This window comes from Ostrinia furnacalis, unplaced genomic scaffold, assembly GCF_004193835.3.
Source record: "Ostrinia furnacalis isolate ACB-3 unplaced genomic scaffold, ASM419383v2 OfSCF7606, whole genome shotgun sequence".
Taxonomy (NCBI): Eukaryota; Metazoa; Arthropoda; class Insecta; order Lepidoptera; family Crambidae; genus Ostrinia; species Ostrinia furnacalis.
The window spans coordinates 455,452-470,758 of NW_021137845.1; the positions used below are offsets into that span (position 1 = coordinate 455,452).

The 15,307-nt window shown below is 39.7% G+C and overlaps 1 protein-coding gene across 1 annotated transcript; it reads left to right on the forward strand.

The window, feature by feature from the left end:
* The first annotated feature begins 12,130 nt into the window (after positions 1-12,130).
* Fmbp-1 (fibroin-modulator-binding protein-1) lies at positions 12,131-13,713 on the forward strand. The gene has a single exon (XM_028322285.1). It carries the CDS (start codon positions 12,285-12,287, stop codon positions 12,936-12,938), a length of 654 nt encoding a protein of 217 aa, XP_028178086.1. The 5' UTR covers positions 12,131-12,284; the 3' UTR covers positions 12,939-13,713.
* Positions 13,714-15,307: the final 1,594 nt, after the last annotated feature.

The window sequence follows — 15,307 nt, forward strand, 5'->3', positions numbered from 1 at the left end:
TTAAGAGTAATCTAACTAGGTTTGAAATATGGCAGAATTTAAGGTATTACAAGATCGTTTGGAAGAACTTTTAGTTCAGAATAACGCACTGCTGCAACAAAATGCGGATTTACAAAATAGGCTTTCCGCGCAACCATCTGCAGTTTCACCGCAAGTAAGCGATGTCCCCAAATCATTAGCAATCAGCCCAAAATTGGCCCCATTTTGGATAGACCGTCCCGCAGCTTGGTTTGCTCATATAGAGGCGCAATTTGCTTTATCTCAGATTTCTGCCGATGAGACTAAATATAATTATGTTGTAGCCCAGATTGACTCCAGACTAGCGAATGAGGTTGAAGACCTCGTCACAAACCCTCCACCTAAAGGCCAGCGTTATGATTGGATCAAGAGAGAAATGATAAGTCGGTTTTCAATTTCGGAAGCTCAGCAAGTTAGGCAACTCATTTCGGGGGAGGAAATAGGAGACCGCAAGCCAACGCAGTTCCTTCGTCATCTGAGATCTCTGGCAGGTAAAACTCTTTCAGATGACACAATTTTGCGAGAACTTTGGTTACATCGTTTACCTTTCAATATACAAGCCATTTTAGCCACCCAAGCTGAATTGCCCCTGGACAAAATTGCAGAAATTGCAGATAAAATCATTGAAGTGTCCCCAATCACTGTAAGTGCTGTTAAAATGCCTTCTCAAGCGTTTGATTTAGCCGAAATTACCTCTCAACTGCAAACTCTTAGCAGTCAGGTAGCCGCTCTTTCCACCCAGCATCAGTCAAGAAGGGACTTCTCGCGAACTCGCTCGAACTCGGGTTCTAGAGCATCATCTTCATCTAGAGCACGGCCTTTCTGTTGGTATCATTATCGTTTTGGACCGAAGGCTAAAAAATGCATAGAACCGTGTTCCTGGTCCTCTTCGGGAAATCAAGACGGCAATCAGTGATGGCGACATCTGATTGCAGTTATACTAGTCGCCGTCTTTTCATCACGGATAAAAATAGCAAGGTACAGTTTTTACTCGATACAGGATCTGATCTGTGTATATTTCCAAAAAAATTCTTGAAGATTCACCACAAACCCACAGGGTTTCAGCTAAGTGCAGCTAATGGCTCTTCAATTAATACTTATGGTTGTCGCACATTAATTCTCAATTTCGGACTAAGACGTGATTTTAAGTGGAATTTCGTTATTGCAGATGTGGATATGGCAATCGTGGGATCTGATTTCTTAGCTTATTATAACCTTTTACCTGATTGTCGACATAAACTTCTAAGAGACGGTAGTACAGGGCTAACATCNACGGAGAGAGTAGAGATGGGTTTCCACCCGGGTAAAAACCCACATGAGGGTAAAAACCCAATAAAAACCCGTTTCATTCCACCCGTGGGTGTTTACACCGGGTGAAAACAAATAATTTTGTAATTATTTCAATTGGTATCTTTTCTTTATTTTTATTGAATTTTTCTCATTTAAGTTTATTGATTAATAAATAATAAGTTAAATTTAATACTAATATGCATTTATATCGTGGCCAAATCGTAAAATTGATCACGTTATGATGATGTGACTAATTATTTTATAAAATGGTGTTATTTCAAGAATCGTTGAAGGTGTAGCGAAATGTCATCGTGTGGTTGGCAATACTGCTTTCGCTACCAACATGAAGACTCGCTAGGCAGGCGGCCGCCAGATGACACTTCGTACTATTAGACTCGCCCGCGAATTATAAATAATTGTGCAAGTAAAATGTACTGTGTTTAAGCTCATGAATAAACCACGTTATCAAACTTAGCGCGAGTTATATTTTCATAGAACCTCTACAGAAGTCACTGATACAAGATGTTTTATGGTGCCCACCAACCGGCACCAAATTGGTGACCCCGACGCGTCTGACCACGAAACAAGGATACAGTGCAAATACATTACTGTATTATTACATTACTGGGTGGTGGGTTTAAGAAGGCTAGAGTTAAAATCGGATGAAATATACGCAGGCAGGCGGCCGCCAGATGACACTTCGTACTATTAGACTCGCCCGCGAATTATAAATAATTGTGCAAGTAAAATGTACTGTGTTTAAGCTCATGAATAAACCACGTTATCAAACTTAGCGCGAGTTATATTTTCATAGAACCTCTACAGAAGTCACTGATACAAGATGTTTTATGGTGCCCACCAACCGGCACCAAAAACCGATTTAGAAGAAATTTAGTAGGAACACAATAATTTGTGATCATGGCAAGGACATGGAGGGCTTCTTGATTTGCAAAAAGCATTAGAATTTAATAATTCAAGCTGTAAGCTGGCTCAGTGTTGGGGTTGGCCACCCAGTCTACTAATAGTTGTAGTTTAAATGGGTATTTATTAAGAAACTCGTACCAGAAAGAGTTATCGTTCGATTGTGGTGATGCTAACAACGTATTTTGATTGGTAATGTTTGCGATTGGGGCTGACGGGGCCGCCGTTAAAATTGTATAAGATGGAAGTTAAAGACGCTATGAAGAACTCCGAGCAAGCTCGCCCCCAGGTGACTAAAATGGCGGCAAACGGAAGTAAGTCAAATCAATTCCTATTAAATAATTGCGGAAATGACGTCATTTAAGGTATAAAAAGGTAAAAAACTACACCGGAAGTAGACGCATCTCTCTCACCAGATGCTGTGCATCGTCACATGCCGAATAATAAATATTTTTATTTTAGACCATGTAGCTAGGTAGTTTTTTTTTAAACTTTTCTTTCTGCTGCTAGGTAAGTAAGTAGGTAAGTAGTTGCGTCTGAAAACGATAGAAGTTTTTGCAGGTTTCGTTTCAGATAAGTAGGTACAAATTCGAGGTCTAAGTACAAGTATTTATTTACATTATGAAAATGAGAATGCTCATGACTAAAAAGAAAATACGCTACATAATTATCCGAACCCTTACGCCAATCCTTAAAATCTTCGAAGCCTACTAGCACAGTAGATAAATACTGTGCTACTAGTAAATCCACCACTGGAGAGCCTGCTCCTCCGTTACTTAAATGTTATTTTTATCTAACTTATAATAAATCTGTAGAGAGGTCAATTCTGTACATGAAATATATTTTCAAAATAACTATCAGGGGGTGATTACTGATTAGTGATCGATACTGATGCCAAAAATGCAATCAGTAAAATTTTTGTCTGTCTGTCTGTATGTTCAGAAACAAAAACTACTCGACGGATTTTAACGAAACTTTGTACAATTTTTCTTCATACTCCTGGGCAGGTTATAGTATACTTAGGAATTCCCACGGGAACGGGAGTTAGCGGGAAAAAACATTTGTATGAAAAAATCTAAACCGCGTAAGATAGATGAAGGGGGTAAAACGGGATCCACGCGTACGAAGTCGCGGGCGGCCGCTAGTAACTTAATAAAATCTTAGATGGAATGAACGAATGGAAAATATTTTTTAAAATAAATAGAAAACATTTACGTGCAAGTACCTTTTAAGTAAGTAATAGCTTTAAACTAATACCAACCTACCTTTTTTTAGGGTTCCGCAGTCCTGACAAGGAACCCTTATACTTAGTTTCGATATGTCTGTCTGTCTTTCCGAGGTTTTGCTTGGAAACTATTTGCACTGGAGAGAGAGAGCTGTAATTTTGTGGAGGTAAGTATGTATATTAATCACGCCGACAAAACAGTACCATAAAATTTAGAAAAAAACATTTTTAGGTTAGCTCCCCTACATGTAAAGTAGGGATGATTTTTTTTTCATCTTCTACCCCATCGAGTGTGGTATCGTTTGATAGGTCTTTTAAAATTTGCAAATTATTAAAGTTTAAAGTGCTAATTTTTGTTCGAGTAGAGTCCCCCCCCCCCCTAAAAACTATACTTTAACGGTTAAGATGCATCAGTTAGTTGAGTAATAGTTATTTTACTCATGCCTATTATAAAAATTCTTATCTAGTAAAAATTCCTTAGAAGAAAATATTAAATACACAGCGCAATTACACAGAGCAAATACGTAAGTATCTTAGACGTTAGGAGGCATTTACCTTAAGATGTCTCCATTTAGATTGCAGCTCGAAGTGCATGAACGTTAGCTAGCAGTAACAACTATAATTCCCAAGCCGAATTATTAAAAAAAAGGCATCAATTTGATAGCTGTCAACAGACGCGCGTCACTGTATAGGGATGACCATAACTTATATCTTGTACATCTCTACTTGATTTATAATATATTTTTTTATCGATAACAAAACATTACCATAATTAACGAAAAAAAAAATATACTACTAATAGTATACGAATCGCGGACTGCAACTGCGCCTTTGCGTAAGTACATAAAGCAACTTTATTTCAAACACTTCACGTACATTTGCTGCGTTTTAATAAGTTTTGATGGAAAGTGCATCTACGTACCTACGACATTTCCGTGAACTTTACAGCGATACTGAATAGCACATCTGTGGGTCTAGACAAAGTGTACATTATAATCACAAACCATCGAAAAATTGTCGAAAGATTGTATGAAGTTATGATGGAATCGATTTTCAATTCGATCAAAAATGTAACTTGTCTTAACTAGTGCTCTAAAGCCAAGAAATTAAAAAAACTAGTGCCTCTGTGAACGAGCTGTCAAACTCTCCACCACAGATGAGACAGGCTCTCCACCCCGTGCATGAAGCTAAAGATAAAAATGGAGGGCAGAGTTGGAACAAAAACTTGAGTCAAATACCTAATCCCTAATTCTTTAGAAATTTCCATCGATGTAAACAAACACTTGTGCACACAATTACACTATAATACTCACGTTTTCTTAATATCATACACATTATTTCACAAGCTCATGAAACCAACTTTATTCTCATGATGAAACAAATATGAAATCTAACATTGAAAACAAAATATTTTAACAAAATATTTGGACGGTGAAAATTTGTGCTTCATGTTAAAATGTCAAATCGACATTTCGATCAAAAAGTGCGTTTTGTCTAGGGGGGCTGCCCCCCTAGACAAAACGCACTTTTTGATCGAATCGAAAATCGAATCCGTCAAAACTCCATACAAAAAAGGGGCTTTTCGACCACTTTTCGACTGGTTTGCGATTATAATTTGCACTTTGTCTAGACCCACTGGTCCAATCTCTGGAAAATCTGTAAGTCATAGACAATATTCATAGATAATAATCTGTAAATTTTATCGATTTTATTTCAAGTATTCAATTTGTAGCGAAATGTCATCGTGTGGTTAGCAATACTGCTTCGGCTTACCAACATGAAGACTCGCTAGGCAGGCGGCCGCCAGATGACACTTCGTACTATTAGACTCGCCCGCGAATTATAAATAATTGTGCAAGTAAAATGTACTGTGTTTAAGCTTATGAATAAACCACGTTATCAAACTTAGCGTGAGTTATATTTTCATAGAATCTCTACAGAAGTCACTGATACAAGATGTTTTATGGTGCCCACCAACCGGCACCAAATTGGTGACCCCGACGTGATTGGAACGTGACCTTCCATCACCACCATCTTCGGCATCAGCCTCCGCCATCCTCACCATCTCCGCCACTCCGTCATCAGCTCCAGTCTTCAACAAGCCAGCATCCAGCCTTCAGGGACCATCGCAGATCGCAACCGACCTTCCTGGTTCCTCGGCAGCAAGCAACCGTCACTTCACTGGTCACGGGTACAGCTCTGGCCCAGCTCCACGCCCGACCATCGAAGACGCCTCCGCTCACTATCCCGACTCACCGTGGATAGAGCACCGCAACCTGCTCGTCTCGACTCACCGCAGACTTGAGCACACTGGCACTTGTAAGCTCATCACGCACAGACTGCTGAGCTCATCCTGACGTCATCCACCTCCGGTTCTTCCGGGGGGAGTGGTGTGGCGACGCCACTACAAACTAGTGACCAACAGATGGCGCTATCACTACTTCACTATGGCACACTCCGCCGCTCATACAGACCTGCATCGCGGTGACGGAGTTTTAGATCCTGCCAAAGTATATATAGACAAACCAAGATGGTGTAAATCGGACCTTGGTCCCCGAGCATAACACCCGCTCGGAAGGAAGCACTAACATCTAGCTCCTTATTGTGGTTGATCATCATATTCCCACATTACTTTCTTGGGCTATACAATAAATGCAGAGGGTACTCTTCCCCCAGAGAACCGTATCAAAGACCTCGTTGATTTTCCACCTCCAAAGACGGTGCAAGGCTTGCGACGGTTTCTAGGGATGATTAATTTTTATCGAAGATTTTTACCTAACGCAGCCCAGCATCAAGCACCCCTTATTGATGCACTGACAGCTATTGGTGGAAAAGGTGCGAAGCCATTTATATGGTCATCGGAATTGTTACAACATTTTGAAGCGTGTAAAAAAAGTTTGTCTTCTGTCGCNCTGCAACAAAATGCGGATTTACAAAATAGGCTTTCCGCGCAACCATCTGCAGATCCACCGCAAGTAAGCGATGTCCCCAAATCATTGGCAATCAGCCCAAAATTGGCCCCATTTTGGGTAGACCGTCCCGCAGCTTGGTTTGCTCATATAGAGGCACAATTTGCCTTATCTCAGATTTCTGCCGATGAGACTAAATATAATTATGTTGTAGCCCAGATTGACTCCAGACTAGCCAATGAGGTTGAAGACCTCGTCACTAACCCTCCACCTAAAGGCCAGCGTTATGATTGGATCAAGAGAGAAATGATAAGTCGGTTTTCAATTTCGGAAGCTCAGCGGGTTAGGCAACTCATTTCGGGGGAGGAAATAGGAGACCGCAAGCCCACACAGTTCCTTCGTCATCTGAGATCTCTGGCAGGTAAAACTCTTTCAGATGATACAATTTTGCGAGAACTTTGGTTACATCGTTTACCTTTCAATATTCAAGCCATTTTAGCCACCCAAGCTGAATTGCCCCTGGACAAAATTGCAGAAATTGCAGATAAAATCATTGAAGTGTCCCCAATCACTGTAAGTGCCGTAAAAATGCCTTCACAAGCTTTTGATTTAGCCGAAATTACCTCTCAACTGCAAACTCTTACTAGTCAGGTAGCGGCGCTTTCTACGCAGCATAAGTCAAGAAGAGACTCCTCGCGATCTCGCTCGAACTCGGGTTCTAGAGCATCATCTTCATCTAGAGCACGGCCTTTCTGTTGGTATCATTACCGTTTCGGACCGAAGGCTAAGAAATGTATAGAACCGTGTTCCTGGACCTCTTCGGGAAATCAAGACGGCAATCAGTGATGGCGACATCTGATTGCAGTTATACTAGTCGCCGTCTTTTCATCACGGATAAAAATAGCAAGGTACAGTTTTTGCTCGATACAGGATCTGATCTGTGTATATTTCCAAAAAAATTCTTGAAGATTCACCACAAACCCACAGGGTTTCAGCTAAGTGCAGCTAATGGCTCTTCAATTAATACTTATGGTTGTCGCACGTTAATTCTCAATTTCGGACTAAGACGTGATTTTAAGTGGAATTTCGTTATTGCAGATGTAGATATGGCAATCGTGGGATCTGATTTCTTAGCTTATTATAACCTTTTACCTGATTGTCGACATAAACTTCTGAGAGACGGTAGTACAGGGCTGACATCGCCAGCAAGCGTCTCGTCTCATCATCAGCAAAGTGTCAAAGCTATTTTTCAAAACGACTCTCCTTTCGCGGATCTCTTACGGGAATTTCCAGACCTCACTCGTCCTCCAGGTCTCCCAACACAGGTAAAACACAACACGGTACACCATATTTTGACAACCGAAGGTCCTCCGGTCAGCTGTCGTCCCCGTCGTCTAGCTCCTCAGAAACTTTTAGTTGCAAAGAAAGAATTTGAAGAAATGGTTAAGTGTGGAATTGCACGCCCTTCTAATAGTCCCTGGGCCTCACCATTGCATTTGGCACCCAAAAAGGACTCATCATGGCGCCCGTGTGGGGATTATCGCGCCCTAAATGCTCGCACTATTCCTGACTCTTATCCCGTAAAGCACATAGGGGATTTCAGCCATAATTTGGCTGGATCAACTATTTTTAGTACAGTGGATTTAGCAAAGGCATATCATCAAATTCCTGTCCACCCAGACGACGTGTGCAAAACAGCCATTGCAACTCCATTTGGCCTGTACGAGTTCCCTCTCATGAGTTTTGGACTTAGGAACGCGGCACAAACCTTCCAAAGGTTCGTTGATGAGGTTGTGCGTGGTTTGAACTTTTGTTTTGCGTATGTTGATGACATTCTAATCTTTTCAAAGAGTATGTCGGAGCACAAGGAACATCTTAGAATACTTTTTCAGAGGCTTCATGATTATGGGATGGTGATAAATCCAACAAAATGTGTTTTGGGAAAGAAGCAAGTTACTTTCTTGGGCTACACAATAAATGCAGAGGGTACTCTTCCCCCAGAGAACCGTATCAAAGACCTCGTTGATTTTCCACCTCCAAAGACGGTGCAAGGCTTGCGACGGTTTCTAGGGATGATTAATTTTTATCGAAGATTTTTACCTAACGCAGCCCAGCATCAAGCACCCCTTATTGATGCGCTGACAGCTATCGGTGNCCACCATATTTTGACAACCGAAGGTCCTCCGGTTAGCTGTCGTCCCCGACGTTTAGCTCCTCAGAAACTTTTAGTTGCTAAGAAAGAATTTGAAGAAATGGTTAAGTGTGGAATTGCACGCCCTTCTAATAGTCCTTGGGCCTCACCATTGCATTTGGCACCCAAAAAGGACTCATCATGGCGTCCGTGTGGGGATTATCGCGCCCTAAATGCGCGCACCATTCCTGATTCTTATCCCGTAAAGCACATAGGGGATTTCAGCCATAATTTGGCTGGATCAACTATTTTTAGTACCGTGGATTTAGCGAAAGCTTATCATCAGATTCCTGTCCACCCAGACGACGTGTGCAAAACAGCTATTGCAACTCCATTTGGCCTTTACGAGTTCCCTCTCATGAGCTTTGGACTTAGGAATGCGGCACAAACCTTCCAAAGGTTCGTAGATGAGGTGGTGCGTGGTTTGAACTTTTGTTTTGCATATGTTGATGACATTCTCATCTTTTCAAAGAGCATGTCGGAACACAAAGAACATCTCAGAATACTTTTTCAAAGGCTTCATGATTATGGGATGGTGATAAATCCAACAAAATGTGTTTTGGGAAAGAAGCAAGTTACTTTCTTGGGCTACACAATTAATGCAGAGGGTACTCTTCCCCCAGAGAACCGTATCAAGGACCTCGTTGATTTTCCACCTCCAAAGACGGTGCAGGGCCTGCGACGGTTTCTAGGGATGATTAATTTTTACCGAAGATTTTTGCCCAATGCAGCCCAGCATCAAGCACCCCTTATTGATGCGCTGACAGCTATTGGTGGAAAAGGTGCGAAGCCATTTATATGGTCATCGGAATTGTTACAACATTTTGAAGCGTGTAAAAAAAGTTTGTCTTCTGTCGCTCTTTTAGCCCATCCCCATCAAGAGGCATCATTGGGCCTTTTTACAGATGCTTCAAGCTCCCACGTTGGTGCCTGTCTTCAACAAAAGGTCAATAGAGAATGGCAACCTTTAGCCTTCTTCAGCAAAAAACTGACTCCCAAACAGGCTGCATTACCAGCTTACTATAGAGAGCTCCTAGCGGTATACGAAAGTGTTCAACATTTTCGACATATTCTAGAAGTTCAGCATGCAACAGTGTATACGGATCACAAACCTTTGCTCTATGCCTTCACTCAACGCCGAGAAAAACTTCCGCCTCCACAATTAAACCAATTATCTTTTATAGCTCAGTTTACTACTGATATTCAATATGTCAAGGGTCAGGATAATGTGGTAGCGGATGCTTTATCCCGTGTTGACGCCATTGCGCTAGGGCAGGATTTTGAATCTTTAGAAAAATCCCAAGAATCCGATGCTGAGCTAGCTAATTTACTTCAAAGTGGATCGAGCCTGAAATTATCTAAAGTAGCAGTCCCANACGAAAGTGTACAACATTTTCGACATATTCTAGAAGTCCAACATGCAACAGTGTATACGGATCACAAACCTTTGCTCTTTGCCTTCACTCAACGCCGAGAAAAACTTCCGCCTCCACAATTAAACCAGTTATCTTTTATAGCTCAGTTTACTACCGATATTCAATATGTCAAGGGTCAGGATAATGTGGTAGCGGATGCTTTATCCCGTGTTGACGCCATTGCTCTAGGGCAGGATTTTGAATCTTTAGAAAAATCCCAAGAATCCGATGCTGAGCTAGCTAATTTACTTCAAAGTGGAACGAGCCTGAAATTATCTAAAGTAGCAGTTCCAGGAACCAACACTAAAATTTATTGTGACATGTCTACTGGCAAACCCCGACCTTTCCTGACATCTTCATTTCGTCGAGCAACTTTTAACCACCTCCACAACCTCAGTCATCCGGGTACTTCTGCTACCGCACGGCTGGTTTCGGAACGTTACGTATGGCCTGGGATGAACAAAGACTGTCGGCAATGGTCAAGAGAATGCCTGGCATGTCAAAAATGCAAAGTTACCCGCCATGTTTTCTCTCCCCTGGAATCGTTTTCCACGCCAACGGCAAGGTTTCGACACATCCATATTGATATTATAGGGCCTATGCCAGTTTCTAATGGATATTCTTACTGCCTCACAGCAATAGATAGATTTTCACGTTGGCCTGAGGTTTTTCCAATGTTCGGTATCACTGCTGAAGAAGTGTCTGAACGGCTCATCCACGGGTGGATTGCTCGATTTGGCGTACCGGAAACCATCACCACAGACCAAGGCCGGCAGTTCGAATCGGCGCTTTTCAGCAAACTGATGTCTATAACTGCCACTAAACGCATAAGAACCACCAGCTATCATCCCCAAGCGAATGGTATGGTGGAACGACTTCATCGACAGTTAAAAGCAGCTCTTATGTGCCACCAAGAATCTTGGTATCGTGCCCTGCCTTTGGTTCTATTAGGGATACGTTCGGCTCTCAAGGAAGATTTAGAATGTTCTTCAGCTGAGCTTGTGTATGGAGAACCATTGCGTCTTCCAGGAGAACTCTTGATTTCCGATTGCTCATCTAAGGAAACCTCAGAGGAGTTTATCGCTAGTCTGCGGTCAATCATGGCAGCAATACGTCCCACTCCCGCGACTCGACACTCAAATCCTAGGACTTTTGTTTTCAAAGATTTAGAAAAATCTACTCATATTTTTCTACGGGATGACACAGTACGTCGATCTCTTCAACCGCCATACACTGGACCCTTTAAGGTATTAAAACGGAATAACAAAACCATTACCATTGACGTATCTGGCAAAGAACAAGAAGTTAGCATCGATCGTACTAAGCCTGCGTATATTGCATCCGATTTTAACTCTAGCCTTCCTAAACCCACCACCCCTATCCCTAATAAACCTTCAGTATCTATGCAACCTCCTAGCCCTGTAGATACATTGCCCCAGCAACCCATAACCACTCGATCTGGTCGAAAGGTTAGATTTAAGACTATTTTAGATTTGTAAATAAGCTTTTATTATAATTTTGTAGTAAATTCAAATTCATAAAAACAAAGGATATCTTATTTTCAAATGTATGTAACATAGTTTAAATGTGTTGTTTTTCCTTTGGTTTTCTTTTTTCTCACGAGTTGTGATGTGTAAGTAGGTTAACATTTTGTTTTTTTTTTAAGTACACTTATTTTATTTGTATGAACACTACTCCTTTACATTATTATTGTTAAACATAATTGTAATTTAGATGTACCTAAATACTTATAATTTTATTCTCCTTTTTACTCCGTGGGGGGGTGGTGTAGCGAAATGTCATCGTGTGGTTGGCAACACTGCTTTCGCTTACCAACATAAAAAACGGTCTGGTGAGGCTGCCGCTAGATGACACTTCGTACTATAAAACTCGCCCGCCAATTATAAATAATTGTGCAAGTAAAAATGTATCTGTGTCTAAGCTTATAAATAAACTTCGTTATCAAACTTAGTGCGAGTTATATTTTCGTAGAATCTCTACAGAAGTCACTGATACAAGATGTTTTATGGTGCCCATCAACCGGCACCAAACACCTTTCTTTTCCTTGGCGCGACCGAATGGAATGAATGAACGCAAGCCAAGAAACGTTTTATTAATAGCTGTCAACTGTCATTATTTAATGAATGAATGAAGTATTTGTTGTTTGTTCTTCAACATTTCATGGAGTTTATTTATTTTAGGGATTTGTTGAGCTTAAATACAATGAAAACTACCTCAGTGACTACAAAGTATATAATTCATCATTTCTCATCGTAATATGGTTTTATGGATATCTCAGTCAATGAACAATCAATATGGGTGACAATAATTCATCAGATTGTTCCTGGAAAAAGATTGTTTTAGCTAAAGCAAACAATGAATGGGTATCTACCATTAAACAAGAGCAGTGCGACATCGATGACTCTGTGAACACTTCGAATACTAGTTCGGATGGAGACCACATTGCAAACTTTTCTAGTTTTACTCCTGTAAAACCAGAACATGGCAGTTACAGCCAGGCACCAGAAATGGAATCAATGATGCAAGAACTGGACCCATTGTTAGTAGTTTGTGAGTCCCGCAGGCAGCGGAGAGGGTCAGGACCTAAGGTTGAAAGTCCAGAAGAGAGGAAGATTCGACTGGCTAAAATGTCAGCGTACGCAGCTAAAAAACTTGCTAAGGAGACTCCTGAGCAACGGGCGGCTAGACTTAAACGAATGTCGGAATATTCAGCACGTAAACTTGCCCAGGAGACCAGTCAGCAGAGGGCCATTCGGCTGGCAAAGATGTCTGCTTACGCCGCCCGGCGGTTGGCGCAGGAAACTCCTCAGCAGAGGAAGGTGCGCCTGGCGCGGATGCAAGCGTACTCCGCCAAGAGAAACATGATCTTACAAGCACAGAAACATAATCTACCTATCAATAATGGAAATACTGACAATGCTTTTGCAGCAAAGTCTAACCAAAGTTGAAAAATAACATTTGTTATGCTATCTTTTAAAATGAAAGTAATGCTTTTATATGCAATAATGTATTAATAATGTGTATAATAATGTCATTTTATTTCTTCTTGAAATTAGTTTTATAAAGTATATTAATTTGTTATTATCTTCAAAAAATGTAATTGAATTCATGGTAATAGTATGATTTACAAAAAAAATCGATAGGAACACATTTAAAAAGTTCAAAGTATAGTCATTTAATTGCTATCTGTAGATGTGTCTTCTGTGCTATAGAAATTACAGTAGAACATCTGTTTTTGTAGTAGTGGCTATTTTAATCTCATTTATGTCAAGTAATGTAGGTATGAATGAAATACATTAATTTGTACTTATACATTTAGAAAAAATATTGTATAGTTTTATTATTATGTATACTATTGGATTTGTTTCTTATTTTACTTTGTTAAATGTGTGTCCTAATAACTAAGATTTATTTACTTGTTACTAACTGCAGCATGTACTTTTGAACTTACTATCAGTATCATAATGAAATATTGCAAAATTCCATTATAGTACTGATGGTAAATAATATAGAAGTATATAGCCAGATTTAGTTGGTCAATCCCACATGGAAGGGATTGCAACTTAATCTTTAAGAAAAGAGATATTGTAGTCATAGTGAATATATTTTATACATTACTAGATGCGATTCTAAACAAGTTGAAGACTGCATCGACAGTCAAAACATTAGTGTCACATGAGTTGAATAATAAACATCACCTAAATAAAATAAAATTCTTTTAATTTATATAAAATAATAAATAAATCTAACCTTTTTTTACAACAAATATCCACAGTTGAAAAAAATCTTAGCTTATTAATAATGAATTACAAAATTTTAATTTTTAAAATATCACATTTGATCTATTATTGTAAGAGCAGTATTACTACAAATTACATTTAAATGCATAACTATTTTCCATTACCATAAAAAGATTGGTGTTCTAAAAATACATACAATTACAGGCAGTATTGGATTTCTTATTAATTTTTTAGCTTACATGGTAGTAGATACGTCGACATGCGGCGCATGACAAATGATCACAAATAATTGAAAAACAAATTGACCGCGAAGTGCCTACATCCACCACCAATTTCATTTGTAATTTTTTACATACATACTTAGGTACTAAACTAAATTCAACAATTAAGACAATAATCAAGCCTATGCAATAAAATGCTCAGTAGGGGTGATAAAGACATTGAGCAGATGTGGATACCGACTAAACTTTATTTAAAAATGAGATTAAATGAAATGAATTTATTATACTAAAATACCTACTAGTCATAAATTGACCTTAGTGCTAAAGGACTACTTTCAGATCAGCGTAATACTTTTTGATATGAGCAAATTAATATCAAAATAGAGTTGTTTATTTATAAAACAAAATAGTGTATTAAAAAAATGCAACAAAAGTTTGGCTACACATTTCAAACTTGATGATACATTTCAACAAGTACACATTAAAATATATAAATAAAGAAACATAATATGGGGGATATTATGTCGGGACCAGATTAGTTGCTACAATTTGATTTAAAGGAATGAATTTATTTTAAGTGTGAAACAGTCAAAGAACGTGGCAAAGTGTGAACTGTTAACTAATTCAAAACATCGCACTGTCCCGATTGGACTGATCAATAAATACTCCAAAAATAAAATAATAACGCATAATATTAAGATTCGGTCAAACTAACGCGCAGCCGGCGTGCAACGAATCAGACTAAATGCATTGATTGCCATCGCTGCACGCCGGCTGATCGCGTTGGTTTGACTGAACCTTTAATCGATTTTAAAAAAACGCCATATACTAACACGCAGACCTAATTATCTATCAACAAGCCTCATTAATTTACACGCGATTGCAAGCGAATATAACCTTCCTTCACGAAAGCATTTAGCTGGAATATTTGCGCGCGTTATGAAGTCAGGCGAGCGTAGACGGACATTCAATCTGATTTGTACATAGCTAGGGTGTGAATATTGTTTTTAGTTACCAAATACTTTTACTAGACAGTCGAACCTAGATTATGTCTGTGGCACTTATCAAATGTAGATTAGGCTGTCTGGACAAATCTTCAAAATAGCTCACATTTAAGAACAGCTAGTTGACTGCGACCAAACGGGACGCACGTCGTCATTATGAAACCGACAAAAATCTCATTTACGTGCACATAGTGGTTTTTGAAACAGTTTTTTTGTTAATCCGCGCTGTAACAATTATTTCTGAACAGCTTATCTAGCATAAATGTCTGTTTACGCTGTTACGCTACATTAGTACAGCGAAATGTAGTAGGCGACGTTTTTGCTTACTAGCGGCTGGCGCGCGCAGATCGCA

Coding starts and splice junctions, on each gene's coding strand:
- Fmbp-1 (XM_028322285.1), top strand. CDS start 12,285: ATGGGTGACAATAATTCATCAGATTGTTCCTGGAAAAAGATTGTTTTA.